Source organism: Sinocyclocheilus anshuiensis, unplaced genomic scaffold (assembly GCF_001515605.1).
Source record: "Sinocyclocheilus anshuiensis isolate Anshui unplaced genomic scaffold, SAMN03320099.WGS_v1.1 scaffold387, whole genome shotgun sequence".
NCBI lineage: Eukaryota > Metazoa > Chordata > Actinopteri > Cypriniformes > Cyprinidae > Sinocyclocheilus > Sinocyclocheilus anshuiensis.
The window spans coordinates 577,071-594,867 of NW_015549624.1; the positions used below are offsets into that span (position 1 = coordinate 577,071).

Sequence of the window (17,797 nt, forward strand, 5' to 3'; positions counted from 1 at the left end):
TTGTAGGTGGGGGGAGTGAATGTACAGCGCTCTCTTTCACCTTCAATACCACGACTGAGGTGCCCTTGAGCAAGGCACCGAACCCACAACTGCTCCCTGGGTGCCGCAGCAAAAAATGGCTGCCCACTGCTCTGGGTGTGTGTGTGTACTTTGGATGGGTTAATGCAGAGCACTAATTCCGAGTATGGGTCACCATACTTGGCCACATGTCACGTCACTTTCACTTTCACAACCATGACCTGAGGTTACTTGCACAGTGCCACCTAGTGGTCAGGAGATATAAACAAATCTTGGGCATATTGGCACCAAACTGTGCGTGTCATCGTCACCCCTAGTTAACCACACCACATTAATGTGGGAGCAGCACCACCTATTGGTCAAAAGTAATAAATCATTAGATAATATTTCTAGTGATTTTATTTATTTATTTATTTTTTACCTTTTGGGGTAAAATCATCTTAAAATGTCTAGGCTATATATGCTCAAAGGTCTTAAAACACTTGAACCCTGGTAATTGCTGCTTGCAGCTATATTTGTTAATGATTTCTTAACAGGGGAAAACAGTTAATATACAGTTAACAGTTTAACAGCTAACACTTTTTAACAGGGGAAAACAGTATGTATACAAAATATATGCATCCATAATACATCTTACAACAAAAATCAGTCAAATAATTAGTAGCCTACATCAATGATCTTTTTCAATAACAGAGATGGCTTTACTGTTGTTCTTTATAGAAGTGAAAAATGCTCTAAAACAGTCTAATTCTTGGCACAACTGACCTATTTTATGTACGGGATATTTTCGATTGTATTGTCAATCCAACTGGTATTACAATCCATAAACAAATCATTTTATCATATATTTGAATATTTTGTGGACAAACCTCGAAAACAACCAATGAAATTTGAGACCAAAATTATTTAGTAAACATTAAACCGAAAAATAAGCGTAAAATTATTTCTGACTTCTCTTTACAGATGATATGAAGTTTCTCCAGCGAGGTCGAGTAACAAGCTGGATGAGTGACATCATCAGGCAGCGACTCTGATCGCTATCCGTACTGCGCATGCGTAAATTGACGAGTCCTTGGACACAGCGATCGCTGTAGGTGAAGCGGTCTCGGGGGGACGTGCAGTCAAAATGCAGACCTGGAACCATCTATACCGCACACTCGCCACGGTAATGACTGTTTATTTGGCTCAGGACATCGTACTTTGGGTATATCCGTACTACGTTAGAATGAAAAGAAAACATTATAGACAGAAATGCAATGTTATTATTACTGCGTAGGCCCAACATATTGTCATCGTGCACAGTTGTCAGCCCATAAACACAAACGGAGCGGACTGAGTTTATGTGTTTAGCTACACGAATTTACTTGTATTTATATTTAATTTATCGAAATGCATATTTACACAACTGCGAATTTGATCTGTGCTCACTGGTTGAACTTGCAGGGGCGTATAGTTTAGAGCTTTTTGATAACTTGCCATATAGGTCACATCATTCTGATCCAGGTAACTAACAGACTTTTAGACATACTAAATACTACATACTTAGTCAGCCGCCTACCTAAAATATGCCAGTGATGCCCAAAAGTGCACTCTAGGTAGACAGAACACTAGTTTTTAAGACAAAGCCACATTTAGTTTGGGAAAATTAGTGAAAACATATTTTAAAATAACATTCTTGTTTATGCATGTGCTGTCTTACTGTACAATAATGTGGGCATGTTTCTGTTTATATAATATGTCTGTTTTCAATTATGAGTACTAGATTGCAAAAATAAACAGCACTGGATCAGTTGGATAAAATAAATATTCCTTGTGCCTTTTGTCATTGGATGCTCACTGGTAGTGATTCTTAGTCAAAATTGTGAAAAAAAATGTTTAGTTTTTATTTGTCATTAATATATATATTTTTTTGAATATATTTTATATTTATATTATATTTAGTTTTTTATTTCAGTTTTAGTTATTTTAGTACTTCAACTTATTTTCAGTTAGCGGCCAAAACATTTCTAATTTAAGTTTTTCTTTTCTTCTTTTTTTTAGTCTAATATTTATATGGAGACATTTAAGGCCTGCTTTTATTGCAACATAATTATGCAACTGTTTAATACCTGTGATGATTAACTTTCTTTTGACCTTTATCCCTTTAAATGCTTACATTTATTTTAAGATTTTTGTCTCATTCTCCCTTTGGATTATTTATTTTATTTAAAAGTGTATTTAAATATTTTGTTTGTCATTTGTAAGCATTAAAATAGCGTATGGAGAAGCAATATCTGTATAATAAAATAAAGTTTTGTTGTTTCTGTTTCTTTTGTACAATACAGCGAGGTCAGCACCTCCCCAACAAGCTGCATGGAGCCACAGTCTTGTCGTTGAGAACGTATGCTGACAAAGCACCAAGTAAGACGACTAAAGCCCCGTTCACACCAAGAACGATAACTATAAAGATAACGATATTAGCGTCCACACCAGCGGACGTTATCGTCTGTTTATTCTAAGCGCACATGCGTCTGCCGCTTTAAATTCTCGAGCTTGTGACAGCAGGATTGATTCTGATTGGCTGTCAATTATTTTTTTGGTGATTCCAATGATATCGTTTCTCTGTGCCTTTATCGTTATAGCTGTGGTGTGAACTCTGCTATTCTTAATATTCAGAACGATTTTTAGAACTATATCGTTATCTTTAGATATCGTTATCCTTGGTGTGAACAGGCCTTTATAATCATATCTGTACTGTTATATTTATAAACATTCAGTGATGACCTTTAACAATAGACAAGCTAAATGATATGAAATGCACTAATATGTAAATCCATACTGAAACAATCATTTGTTCTGTCAAAGTTGATGCTGATGTCACAGTTGTGGGCTCTGGGCCTGGAGGATACATCGCCGCCATCAAAGCAGCTCAGCTTGGCTTTAAGGTATCATTTTGACACCCAGATCACAGATACCATCAGCTTTTCTTTGACTGCGTTGGTAACATGCAAACTTCTTTCACAGACAGTATGTGTGGAAAAGAACACGACCCTCGGAGGAACGTGCTTGAACGTGGGCTGCATCCCGTCAAAGGTTTGTGATTTATTTTTATTTTTTTAAATGCTTTTCCAAAATGACTAAGTTATGCTTAACTTGATATTTTTTGTTTGCTTTTTTAAGGCTCTGCTGAACAACTCGTACCTGTATCACTTGGCACACGGAAACGATTTCGAAAGCAGAGGCATTGAAAGTAAGTTCAAGTGTAAACATGTGATATGGGTCCACATATCGCATGTTATTGTGTCAAGGATATGCAGAAGCCAACAGATTTGAATGAGGCCATTTAAACTGTAATAAATTATAGAGGATTTTGTTTTTTTCAAATCATGTCTTTTAAGTCTGTTAGTCAATCTGTTTCATCATGATTTCTTCTACATTAGTTCAGGGGCTCTCATTGAACCTGGAGAAGATGATGGCACAGAAGAGCGGGGCTGTCAAAGCTCTGACCGGAGGAATCGCACACTTATTCAAACAGAACAAAGTGAGATTCAGTATTTCTTTTTCTATTTGTTTTATCTGTTTATCCAATGGTAATATGCAGTTGTAGATCAATACACTTTTTAGAGCTATACTAAATTCTTTTTTTTTTTTTTTTTGCAATCCCTAGGTAACTCACGTCAATGGTTTTGGAACGGTAACTGGCAAGAATCAAGTGACCGCAAAGACTGCTGATGGAGAACAGGTCATAAACACTAAGAACATCCTCATCGCTACTGGATCAGAGGTCACCCCCTTCCCAGGCATTGAGGTACATCAGCGATAAACAAGAACATAAGCCATTGATGACACACAGAGCAACTTTTTTGAGCAATTTTGCCAGGCAGCTTTTTTTAAACAATGTTGCTTGGGCACTTTCCCATTGAGAATGGCTAACAAATTTCTATCTGGATAATTTAGATCGGTCGTGGGCCCTGTGTCTCACCTGGTTAGCCATTGATGGCAAAGTTGCCCTGTGTATCATCAGCACTGTCTACCGCCTACACTGACAGCTGCCTTCTAAAGGCCTGGGTGTATTTCTTTCCATCTTCCGCACAGCTTTTAAAGTATACTCAGCTGCAGATGAGCTCTCATGGACGAGTTCGACACATGCGCAGTTCACCTTGTGTCTGCGCTGTTGTATGCAGACCATCTACAGGAACACAAAAATTGGGTCGCACAAGAAATGTGCGCTGACGTCCACGGACACTGCGTTACACCGACAGTGTGTGGACCGTTGTGGAACGTGGACGGTTGAAGTATACTTTGAGCTTAAATGAGCATCCTAATCGATATGGAACCTCATAAGTGAGCGATGTGGAACACTACATCAGAGGTTCCCAACTCGTCCTCGAGATCCACTTTCCTGCAGAGTTTAGATCCAACCTTGTTCAAACTCACCTGCCTGTAACTTTGTAGCAATCCTAAAGACCTTGATTAGCTTGTTCAGGTGTGTTTGATTAGGGTTGGAGCTAAACTCTGCAGGAAAGTGGACCTCGAGGGCCAGAGTTGAGGACCCCTGCTCTACATGTGCCACCCACAGAAGCCTCAAATCACATGTGATTTCAGTAGAGTTTGTCAATTAACAGCTTGCTAAACTAACTGCGTGAAACTGTAATAAGGATAAAATACATAGCATGCAGAAATATTTGGTAAAATAGTAAATTATTAATTAGTATATTATACCCATTTTATTTTTCAATATATTTATTTGTATTGTAAGTTAGAATTATGATTTTTTTTTTTAAAGCTCCATGTTTGCTGTGCTTGTTTGTTTATATCATTATGACTATGAAATAAATAATAATTACAATAATAATTGCTAAATAAAAATATCAAACAAAATAAGAAATATTACAATTGCAGTATTTCACTGTAAAATAAACTGAGCATTTAAGAAAAAACATAATAATTTTGTTATAGTACAACTGTAAAATTACAATAGTAATATTATTATTTTTATTTCTTCATTTTCCAATGTTAAACCACTGAGCTTTAATTTTCCTGGAAAACCACAAAGAGCCCTTATGGTGTGTGCACCAAAAGCGAAGCGAATATTAGCATTGCGTTAATCACTCTAGATTACTCACGGGATGTTTTTCTCGTCACTCGCGTGGATAAAGACATCGCTCAATGAGGAGTGTCTTAGCGCACATCAACAAACAACAAGAAGTCAAACTGGACGTGTCAATAAGCTCCTCTCTGATTGGCCGGCGTGACAGTGCGTCATGCGAATTTCCCACTCGAGTTGAAAGATGCGAACGAGGCAAATATCACACGTTCGTGGCAATCGCGTTGCCCAATTTGCATCTGTTCGCATCTCTGCATTACTTCGTGTGTAATCTACTCGCGCAAATGATTAAATTCGCTTTTGGTGTGCACACACCTTTAAATCTTCTCTTTTGTTGACAACAGCCAGTTTATAAGCGCTTCTTCTCATTATTTAAATTTGAGTCTTTGTGGTTTGATAATTGCAATAAGACATATTGGGATTTCACGTTTTTACTTCATGCAAAAGAGTTTTCTTGCTTGGTCTGCTGTCTTGTACAATTATGATCCTCTTTTGATAGATTGGTGAAGACACCATTGTCTCATCCACCGGCGCTTTGTCCCTCAAGAAGGTTCCAGAGGAGCTCATTGTGATTGGAGCTGGAGTTATTGGCGTAGAGTTGGTGAGTAGGCAATTGGTTGATTGTGGCGTTTCATTCCATAATCATCATAACACTGATCTAAATTTTGGTCATGAAACTGCTTGTTTGTAACATTTGAAGTCTGATGATGCTTCTGAATTGGGTTTGATAATGGAGATCCATTCTGTTTGTTTCCAGGGGTCCGTATGGCAGAGGCTTGGTGCCAAAGTCACAGCGGTGGAGTTCCTCGGCCACGTCGGCGGAATGGGCATCGACATGGAGATCTCCAAGAACTTCCAGCGAATTCTCCAGAAGCAGGGGTTGAAGTTCAAACTGAGCACCAAAGTCATGGGCGCCAGCAGGAGACCTGACGGCAAGATCGATGTGGCGTGAGTGCAGCGTTTATTCATCTGCTGTGTAGGAACTAATTAATCTAGTGCTTTTGCCCATTTTGTTGTTTCCGTTGGTTAGTGTGGAAGCTGCAGCTGGCGGCAAGAACGAGACGCTCACCTGTGACGTTCTGCTGGTGTGCATTGGCCGCCGTCCCTTCACCAGTAACCTCGGCCTTGAGGCTGTCGGTATAGAACTGGATAACCGCGGGAGAATCCCTGTAAATGGTCGTTTCCAGACCAAAGTGCCCAAGTATGGTGATTTGAAATTAGTTTTCTTGTATACGTTGCGACCGACAAGTCCTAATATGCATTGCAAATCTCTTATAGTATCTATGCCATCGGAGATGTTGTAGCTGGACCTATGTTGGCCCATAAAGCAGAAGATGAAGGTATCATTTGTGTCGAGGGAATGGCAGGAGGAGCCGTCCATATCGACTACAACTGTGTGCCCTCCGTTATATACACGCACCCTGAGGTCGCCTGGGTCGGCAAGACCGAGGAACAGCTTAAAGAGGAAGTGAGTAGACTCGTTTTTGTTTTAGCACACCTTTCTATTTAAATTGCATGTGATGTCAAACATTTTCTTCTAATATACATCAAATAATTGGCTATTTTCCAGGGCGTGCCGTATAAGGTAGGCAAATTTCCCTTCGCAGCCAACAGCAGAGCTAAGACGAATGCTGATACAGATGGACTGGTAAAGATCCTCAGCCACAAGGACACAGACAGGATGCTGGGAGCACACATTCTGGGATCGGTAATGATCTGTCTGATTTGCTTTTCCTCTATAGGATGTCATTTTTAATTACATGATAATTCATATATTCAATTTTCATTTTACAGGGAGCAGGAGAGATGATTAATGAGGCTACATTAGCTATGGAATATGGAGCATCATGTGAGGATGTTGCAAGAGTGTGTCACGCCCATCCCGTAAGTGTCCTGAATATATTCCACTTATTTCATTCTACTTTTATTTTCTTTCTTTCTTTTTCTCATAGATTCCTGTAATTAATAGACATTCTGAGGAATGAGCACATTAAACTTGACCAATGTGTTTTTTTTAATTGTAAAATATTTAAATTAAAATAAAATATCAACATTAATAATAATTAAATAATTACAACATTGTTTATATTTTTTTTTTTCAAATGTGTTAGTCAATTTTCCCTTTTTTGCATAATAATGTATACACAAATGTTTATACAAATATTTATTATTATTATATATGTATTTAGAGACATGCTAAAGCAATGCACAAAAATTATTATTATTAATTGTAACATTATTCTTTTTTCCATGTTAACCAAACTTTTTCTTTTGCCCAATCACTAAGTGTCTCTGAATGTAGTCTACTTATTTTTTTACTTTTTTTCTCAATTGTTAAGTTCCTATTACTAATAGACATCATTCTGAATAATGAGCTCACTAATCTGGCCCTTTTTTTTTACTTAGTTGTAATTTTAAAATATTTATTATTGTTAATTATATAATTATTTATTTATTTTTATTTATTTACTATAATAATAATTTCAGCATTGTTTATATATATATATATATATATATATACTGTATATATATATATATATATATACATACTGTATACAGGTGGCTTCGTTTGGAAAAGCTATCAACTTCTAGATTTTCTTCATATACACTTGTATATAAATAAAGTATCTTCTGCATTTATTTTTTTCCTAACAGTCCACACAATCTGGAGTTCTTCAGTCTCTGGGCTTTCAGATGTACCATTTATGCATTCATCCAGAATAACTCTGTAAAACACTTAATCTGTTATTTAAATGTCCTAATAAAGGAGTTTGGGTCTTAGGTTAATCTTCGCCTGACTGAGAAGAACATGATTTGGATTTTATAAATCAGTGTTGTTCACTGTTGGGTTACATGCAACACATTTCATGCTGGTGGTCCTAAATAGTCTGAAAACCAAAGCAATCATTTTGACGGTTGGAAAAATTGACTTTGGCTGTACTGAAATACACAGGAGATGAATAAAGAGGAACATCATTATGCTGTGTTAATTCTTGCTTTCATATGGACGATATGTTTTGCATACAGTTTAAGATGTATGAGGATTTGAAAACAATTTAATCCAGTTGGTGGGTTTTTGAAGGAATGGTCTGGGTTCAAAATATCTATCTAAAGAACAGAGATGGGCAGTATTTTAATTAAATGTATTTGAAATACGTATTTAATTATGTTCAATACGTTTTTTTTTTTTTTGCATTTTAACATTTGCATCAGCCAGTGTAAGCAAATAATTACATATAGAAACGTATTATTATTATTAGGACAAGAGCATAGGATACGACAGGATTTGATGGAACACTATGCTAATTATAATATGAACATAATTGTGATAATCATTTAGCCTAGTATAAATTCATAAATTCAACTGCAGGTCCTTCTTCAGCCACCAGAGGTCAATGTCTCCTGCACACACACTGCTATTCACTCCCTCATTTCCATTATTGGAGTAACCAAATATGGTCTATCACATGTTGCATTTCTTTGAGTCTGACATCCAGATAGTGGCCAAAACTTGTCTTTTTCAACAGTTTATTCTTGTATAATTTTAAACCTAACAAATTTGTTAAAATGTTTTACATGAATTGTGCTTGTGCAATATAATTACTGAAAATAAATGTTATTGGGTTTGTCATTTTCCCTACCTAATTTTAAATTTGTTTTAAGTTTCTAAATACATTCTGGGGACAATGAGTATGTGTCTACTTTAGATACTTCATAATAAACTAATGAAGAAGCGGTTAAAAAAGTGGTCACAAATGGCTTCAATCAGTTTGGATGAACTTAGCCTACTGAATCACGCCCGCTGAGACCTTTGTGTGTAACAAAGTAGAAGCTGTTGTGACCGAAAACAGGAAGAATGGGAGGCTTTCGGATGTATAGCCTGCTGTACCTGTTATTCCTGAAAACTGGTCTTTTTGTTCCTTTTATGATCTAAAAAATAAACAGATGCAGATGTTAGAATATGAAGTTATCCTTAAAGGAATAGTTTACCTGAAAACGAAAATCTGCTGAAAATGTACACACCCTCAGGCCTTTAAAGATGCAGATGAGTTTATTTCTTCACAGGAACAGATTTGGAGAAATTTAGCATTGTATCACTTGCTCGCCAGTGGATCCTCTGCAGTGAATGGGTGCCGTCAGAATGAGAGTCCAAATAGCTGATAAAAACATCACAATAATCCGCAAGTAATCCACTCCTTGTGAAGAGAAATCAGTGCTGTTTACGTTCAGTCGAAAGCCCGCTCATGCTGAACGTAAACAGCACTGATTACGTTGATTACATTCTAGGGTACTTTCCAAAATGGCAGAAGACGGTAACTCGGGGAGAAGAATTGCTGAATAAATTATGTTATTATTGTTTTCTTTGCGCACAAAAAGTATTCTCGTAGCTTCGTAAAATTTCGGTTGAACCACTGATGTCACATGGACTATTTTACCGATGTCCTTGCTACGTTTCTGGACCTGGGAACAGAGTAGCTGTGTTGCTGTCTATGGGAGGGTCAGAGAACTCTCAGATTCCGTCAAAAATATCTTAATTTGTGTTCCCAAGATGAACGAAGGTGTTACGGGTTTGGAACAACACAAGGGTGAGTAATTAATGACAGAATTTTCATTTTTGGGTGAACTATCCCTTTAAGACATTTTAAACCATTACTTCTGGCTAAAATACGAGTCCTCTTGTTGCTTTCTCCAGTGAAACGTGGATTATTGAAACTTGTGGATTATTGTGATGTTTTTCTCATTCTGACGGCACCCATTCACTGCAGAAGATTCATTGGTGAGCAAGTGATGCAATGCTAAATTTCTCCAAATCTGTTCTGATGAAGAAACAAACTCATCTACATCTTGGATGGCCTGAGGGTGAGAACATTTTCAGCAAATATTCATTTTGAATTGAATTACTTCATTATATTATATATGCTGCGTCCTCTCCCCACTGCTCTTCTCCCTGTACACCAACGACTGCACCTCTAAAGACCCCTCTGTCACGCTCCTGAAGTTTGCAGACAACACCACACTCGTCGGCCTCATACAGGACGGTGACGAGTCTGCTTACAGTCAGGAGGTTAAAGAGCTGGCTGGCAAAATCACTATGGACCCCTCACATCCAGCACACTCCCTCTTTGAACTGTTGCCATCTGGTCGACGCTACAGAGCACTGAGCACCAGAACAGCCAGACACAGGAACAATTTCTTCCCTCAGGCAATCCATCTCATGAACACTTGACAATAACTGTGGAACACACACTATTTATTCACTCGTACACTTATTTATCTAACACACATACTCAGTCTACATTTCAATTTGCACATAATATACCTGTACATACAACTGTCTATTGTTATATACCTGTACATACAATTGTCAATTTGTATATTTTTTATTCCTTATTTTACTTGTTCTATTTTTTATTTATTTTTATTATTTATTATGTTTTTTTTTGTTCTGTCACTGTCATTCTGTTACACTGTGGAAGCTTCTGTCACGAATACCTGGCAATAAAGCTCATTCTGATTCTGATTCTGATTCTGATTCTATGTAATGGCAACATGATGGTATCTGAGAGCGGTAATGCTCACACACTATACTTTCAGATGATGGGAGGGTATTAAACTCTTAAGAAGCTCAAGTCAATTAGCTAATAACTGCAGATGGACAGACGTAAACGTAGGGTGAGAGAAATGCGTCACCTTCTGTTAAGGTTAAATTTAATTCAGCTGTTTTTAGCTACCATATTTTGCATGTTGGTTTATTTTAAACCAGTCTCAGTTCCCTAAATTATGTTGATCATCAGACTAGAGCAGCTTTTGATGATTTTCCAATCATTGAAAACAGGTTAATCTTAATGTTTTCCACGTACATGACCATTCAGTTGCAGAATTAGAGTTTTATTCATGGCAAAGGCTACTTCAGGGGGTCCATAGGAAAATTAGTGTGTAGAGGAGAGTGGGACACAACCTAAAACTTTTTAAGCTTTCTCTCATTTATGTGTGTAAATTCACTTGAGATTTCAGAATATTTATTTTTTCCACATTCATTTCACATATCTAGTACAAATATGTGGTCTTGTTTCATTAATACAGTGTGTACTTATTTTCAGCCTGAAATAATGGAAATGTGACAACATGCCGCATATGAACACGCTGTAATGGGTTGTAACATTGCGTTGTTGTAGCATCTTTCCCTCTATATAGTGTTGATATGGCAACTAGTTATATTCAGTATAGTATATAGTATATTCAGTATAGTATATTCAGTCGTTTAGTCCGAGGACTACGATAGGCTGTCCTACCTGCCTGTCAACAGTGTATTTGCATATCTCCGCACACCCTGTTTGCGTAGACATGGTATGTCACGGACGGCTTTATTACTGTAATATTATGCGGTTTGTACTGTACTGTTTTCTCACTGGTGAATGAAATGTGAGGTAATCTGACACCGTTGCATTCAATCATCCACCAATGCCGTCTCTCATCATGTCACTGGTTAGCCTCTGCTCTGTTGGAGCACGTTCTTGTGTTTTGCAGGAGGCGTGGCTTTGGAGAGTGATTTGCAGGGAGGGTGAGATCTTATGCTTTCAAAGCTGGCTTGCTTGCCTCTCTGAAATGGCCTACCCTACCTTTAACGGTGCATTCACACGGAGCATCGGTGTTAACACATTTCTCATTAGGTGTGTTTGACTTCATGCGGCGCTGCACAGACCAATCGGTGATAGTTGCTGCTTGCAGTCAGTGAAAGCGGAGATGTGAAGTCGGACACTTTCTGCTTCCTTTATTGGTATTTAAATAGTATAGGTATATTGAACTTTATTCTTGTACAGATGGTGGTATTAAACACTACATGAAAAGTATTTGTGTTGCCTCATGAAAATATCTCTGAAATGTGTTTAATTCACTTAATCTGTGATTAAGTATGCAAACACCGCGTGAGCATCTGTACAAGAATAAAGTTCAACATATGCCTATACTATTTAAATACCAATAAAGTGGGTCAATATATACTTTTATCAGTGTTTTTTGATAAACATGACTCAAAATAACATTGTAACTACAGTAAAAGAGCTTTTACTGTTATAAACAGTATTAGTGGAACCGAAGGTGTCAGAATAAACATGAAACACATCATCGTTGTCATGTGGTGAATTCGGTCAATCGTGAAACAGCTGTCGTCATCAGAGCTCCTGCAGCTGCTTTGGAGCAACTGCACCGACTGAGTCAGCCGACTGCTCTCGAACTGCTTTTGCGGTACTTTGATGCCATACGTCACAGTAACATGGCATCGGACAAAATTTCTAACCGGCATGCACTGCTTCAAGTCATCGGCCTTGTCCCAAATGGCACACTTCATGTGCACTTACGGTCTTGTGGACTTACAATGGCCGCCACATGCACATGTCCGTTAAGTCCACGAGACCTTAGGGTGTCCCATTCATCATTTTAGCTTTCAGAAGGGTGCTCGCAAGTGCCCTCGATGCGCACTTCTGCCGAGCCCTCACTAAGGTGAGCTCCCCGGCAGACTTCTACCCAACAGTCAAAGTGCCATTACTAATAATTAAATAATTATTTTATATTATATATTTTATTAACTGTAGTAACATAACATTTTAGAATATAATATTAGAATATAACGTTTTATTAATGAGTTCAAGAAGCTTCAAGTGCCTTCGGCGTGAAGGTGCAACGTCTATGTATTGCTGTGTCCCATTATGTGACACATCCTCAAGGTGTAATTCTGTGGTTAGTTTCCATACTTTCCCTTTGGACAAGGAAACGCGTAAAAAATGGATTCACTATATCTGATATGAGGATTATAATATCACTCCTAACACAAGAGTCTGCAGTCGTCACTTCAAGAGTGATGATTTGATTGAGCCATCGACTCCCTCAGGATGCCGGCTACTGAAGAAAGGTGCAGTGCCCACTTTGTTTGAGTGCTACTGAGGGCAGCTACAATTAGGAGTGAAGGTGGAGCATCAGGCTATGCATCTGTAAATATATATATATATTTTTTTTTTTTTAATTTATCATTCCTTTCTAATTTTGTATATTATACAGTACATACAATATACATTTTGTTATGAATGTGTGGGGGGATGTGGATAAGATAAATAACTTTGATACAGTGTTTCTATAAACATGTAAATATAAATAACTTTGATCCATTTTTGTAAAAATGTAAATATAAATAACTTTGATAGTGCTTCTGTAAACGTAAATATAAATAACTTTGATGCAACGTTTCTGTAAACATGTAAATATAATTAACTTTGTGAGTGCTTCTGTAAATATAAATAACTTTTGATACGTTTCTGTAAACATGTAAATATAAATAACTTTGATACAGGGTTTCTGTAAACTTTGATACATGCTCAATCTTGTGTGCTGTTTCCAGAGATACTGCCAGTGACTTCATGTGCAGTAGTCCATGTTTGCTATTTACAAATAAGCACACATGTGGGTCCAGGTTGTAACCATCTAGTGGCAGAGGTGGTTCTGGTGGGGCATCTTGATGAGGAGTAATGTTGCGTGTTGTTGCTGCTGGCTGTTGGTATGACAACATTCCCAGCCTGAACTTTACCGAAAGCAGAATCCACCAACGAATCATCACTGAACATCCCCATTGTGGTGACTAAAAGGGCTGTAGTGCTGGTGAAGTCCTTATACACCTCTGCCACTTGCAGGACTGAGTGGTCAGGCAGGTCGCTTGTAACGCCTTTATACAAGCTACTCCTGAAAAAAAAAAATGGTATTGAAAAATTAATTTTTACAGGGTCAGTCACCATTATCATAACATATATGTTTTTGTGTTAAAGAAAGTAATATGGGTTTGGAATGACATGAGGGCGAGTAAATGCCATGACTTTTTTGTGATCTATCCCTTTGTACACATAGTAAACAATCCTATATTATGCTTCTACATTAAGTAACTGATTGCAGTGTGCACCTTAAGCCATCAGCGAGTTTCCTTTCTTTAGGTCATGCAGATATAACCACCATCCCACTGACAGGACTTGGCCGGACTCCCTAGAAATACCAATGGTTACTTTAGTAGGAGTCAGTGTTTGCTAGACTTGTTCCTGGAGGCCCATCAACAATGCATGTCTTGGACATCTCACTAATCTGACACAAGTTTTAGGTCTTTTAAAGAGCAGTAAGTTGAATTTAAAACAATGTTTGTGTGCCTCAAGGAATGATGTTAGGAAAGCAATAATTTCATATCCTTTATTCTTAAAATTCTTGAAATATTCACTTAAACTTACCATTGTTCAGGGTTTGTGCCAGCTCTGCTCAGTTTCAGTACAGCTGCGAACTGGAGGAACTATCTTTCAAAATGACTCTTTCTTTTAAAGTGCTAAACTTATTTACTGAATAGACTTATGCCTGCATTTCTAAACTTACTGTCGAAATTAATAGAAATGTAATTTTAAAAAAAGTTTAGAAAATGTATAAACATTATTTTAAAATATAAACAATAAATCCATCCTTTATTTCTCTAGTTTTGTCTCCCTACTCTCAAACTATGTGGCTTCTCTGTCATCCTCATAGATCTCTCCTGTCACCTGATCCTTTTCAGAAACTGAAAAAAATTACATTTATAGCTTTAAAGGGTCATACAGATCGTATTAACATACAGAAGAACAGAAGATCTTAAAAAGGTTAAGTAAACAGAACACAGACTATAAAAGTATCCACCGTCATAGACGGAGCTAGCTAACGTTAGCTTGTTAGCTTGAGAATACGTACCTTCAAAGTTGTCGATATAACTTGAAACATACAATTTGAAGCCCTTCTCCTTTTTACTTGAAGGAGTGACCAATGCTAATCTTACAATTCGATTGACATCATTCACTGTAATCCGTGGAAATCTTGCAAGCAGCGAGTGTAAAATGCCATGCCGAGAGCAGCTCATTGAAACGGTAGGTACAAACCGCTTCCGGCGCAGCACCGGAAGTTGCGGAGCAACTGAGACGAAACACGGAAGTAGTGGAGAATGACTCTCTCTCACGAGCACAAGTTAACGTTAAATAAATAGCTGTAACATCTAGATAAATAGCTGTATTCTGAACGTTTGGCTCGTGTACGATAATTTTCTTCCAAATACGATAATTTTGAACTTCTGGTACGATACTTGGTACATTACGATACATTTTCAATCTGGCAACACTGGTCAAGACGGACAATTATCTTTTGACCTCTCGAAGTGGAACAGATACCAACGAGATCAAATGCAGATGTCGCGTTATTCTCACTTACATGCTGTGTTGCTAATAAACATGATATAATTTCAGTTCTGTTGCTTTTATATGAAGGCACTCAAAGTGCTTGCTATTTAATTCCATATGAAAGGTGTATTTATCATCCATTTTTACTTTAATACAAACATGTATTTTAGATTTTTATAGAAATATGACAACAATCACATTATCTCACACAGAGATCGCACTGTCATAGTGTTTGGGAACATTCATACATAATCACATGAAATCAGATAAAAAATAAAATATTTTAGAGGAGAACCGCAGCATCACAGTTGTCTGAACCAATGAGCATTAAGCGGTGTCGTTAACCTTTTCTAACTGGCATGCATCTTGCGGTGATCACCGTTGATCAGTTCTGCACAGATTTTGCTCATCTCAAACAAGCCTATTGATCGCTCTAGAACTTGAAAAATGTTTAACTTTTCAGCCAAGTCAGCCAATCAGATTGCCTTATGCAAATACCCCACAGCAGACGCTAGCCAATCAATGCATCGTTATTGATTTGATTCTGTAACCAGGGCCTGTGCTGATAAGAGGTAGGAGACTAGAAGTGATATTTCACGTAACCACTAGTTTAATGTGGCAAATGAGGTCCAATTTTAATACTGAGAGTGTAGGCTACTGCGTGTATTACTAACACAGAAGTGTGTTAGGCTAAATTTGGAACGATCTTGTCTCCCTTATCTGATTAACTGAAATGAACCAAAATGTCTAACGTTTATACAGCGACTCAACTTTCGTAGAAGTTGTTCAGGAAATATAAACCAGATGGTAAACCACTTACTTAAAATATGATGCATAACAGATGAAAAGCTCCACGCCATCGTGGTCTCACGTTCAAGGCAAGAGTCCAACATCTAATCACCAAATCTAATCATTTTGCAGGCAAAAAGTTCACATCAAGAATGAAAATAAGGGTGTTGATGAGTTTTGCTGTACAACCAGCATAAATGGAAAGAGCAATCTATATTATTATATCTCTCTTTATGAAGCATACACTTTATTCAGTCCATAGAAAGACAAATGTATTATTGTAAAATATCTATACACACTCTTCCAGCCTAGGGTGAAGTTATACGTGCATTAACAACTATGTGAAACAAATCGAATGCGCTTCTCGTGCAATGTGCGACCACCTTTGAACTTATTCTTCTGTATCTTGGTAATGTTTATAAAATGGAGTGCATGTCAAAAATATTTCTTTCTCAAGAGCTGAAATGAAATATCAATCATCAAGCTGCCAACAGCGAATGAAAATTTGGGGTGACACCCGGGATGGCCTATCAGATGTCAGGGGTGTCAAGTGCCACCCAGGACACACCACTCTGGCTCTGCTACTATCTGTCTGTAAAAACTAAAATGTTCAAGTATTGAACATAGCTTTTTAGTTAAATCCTAGAAAAAAAAAACACTGTGGTAATGAATAATATCTGGAAAAAAAACGCTTAAACTTAACTGCACAATAGAGCTGACACCAAAAACTAATATAGTGACACCACTGTCTAGACATATTAAATAAAAATGTCATATGAAACCCCCCCATTTCAAGTTACATGAAACGAGTCACGGCCAAAACTAATGGTAATATATTTTCCAGAGTGCCTCATTTTGTCTGTGGAAAAATGTTAATGTACATGTTTTTTTGTTTTTTTTACAGTATTCATGTGTTCAGGTTACAGTCTTGACAATAAAAGTCACTACATGTGACACTTAAGGATATTTTTGTGGTTTAAAAACAACCATGAGTATTTTGTGGGATTTTGTGTTTTCTGTGGAAACTCGCAGCATGTAAACACAAGGCACAATGAGTCATGCAATTGTTCTTTTCAAGAACTTGTGTGTAAACTTAATTAAACAATACAAATTTCACTAATGAATAATATTTTAAGAGAAGTGTCTTAATAACCAGTTATATCTCACCTGCTGCAATCATTAACCCTTTTTTCCCCAAGACATCTTTATGAATGCGTACATAGCCCCGCCCACAATGCACACAATTGGTCGAATCAGACGGCTAGTTTTATGTAGATGCTTGTCATTTAGAAATATTAAAGTATATTAATATTTTAATAATTATAATATATATATTTTTTAATTATTATAACATTATGGCAGTTTTTATTTTATAAAATATTTGTTTACTGATTCACATTTTCAGCTAATTGACAACAGGTGGTCTGCAGGACTAAAGACTGGTTCAGTCTTGCTCCAGATGTCAAAGGTGCTGCAAAAGCAGCGAGAGACCAGATGTTTATAAAACTGGATCACTGCAATTGGCTTGAGATAATGAAAATATTCTCCTTTCTGGATTCCTGGGTCTCCCTGTGTCTTTCTGTTCCTAAAACCCTTTTCAGAACATTTACTAATGGAAATTTTGGTAAAGTCCATAAATGAAGTTTTTTTTTTTTTTTTTTTTAGTGTCTCTCTCTCTTTT

General features: G+C 37.2%; 1 protein-coding gene across 1 annotated transcript; it reads left to right on the plus strand.

The window, feature by feature from the left end:
• Positions 1 to 1,070: 1,070 nt before the first annotated feature.
• On the plus strand, positions 1,071 to 7,099 carry LOC107659488 (dihydrolipoyl dehydrogenase, mitochondrial-like). Its single transcript, XM_016448447.1, has 13 exons — positions 1,071 to 1,183; positions 2,343 to 2,418; positions 2,863 to 2,942; positions 3,022 to 3,090; positions 3,178 to 3,247; positions 3,438 to 3,538; positions 3,665 to 3,805; positions 5,604 to 5,705; positions 5,862 to 6,052; positions 6,135 to 6,305; positions 6,383 to 6,572; positions 6,675 to 6,812; positions 6,899 to 7,099. The coding sequence occupies exons 1-13, from the start codon at positions 1,145 to 1,147 to the stop codon at positions 7,064 to 7,066; spliced, it is 1,536 nt and encodes a 511-aa protein (XP_016303933.1). The 5' UTR covers positions 1,071 to 1,144; the 3' UTR covers positions 7,067 to 7,099.
• The last annotated feature ends 10,698 nt before the right edge of the window (positions 7,100 to 17,797 follow it).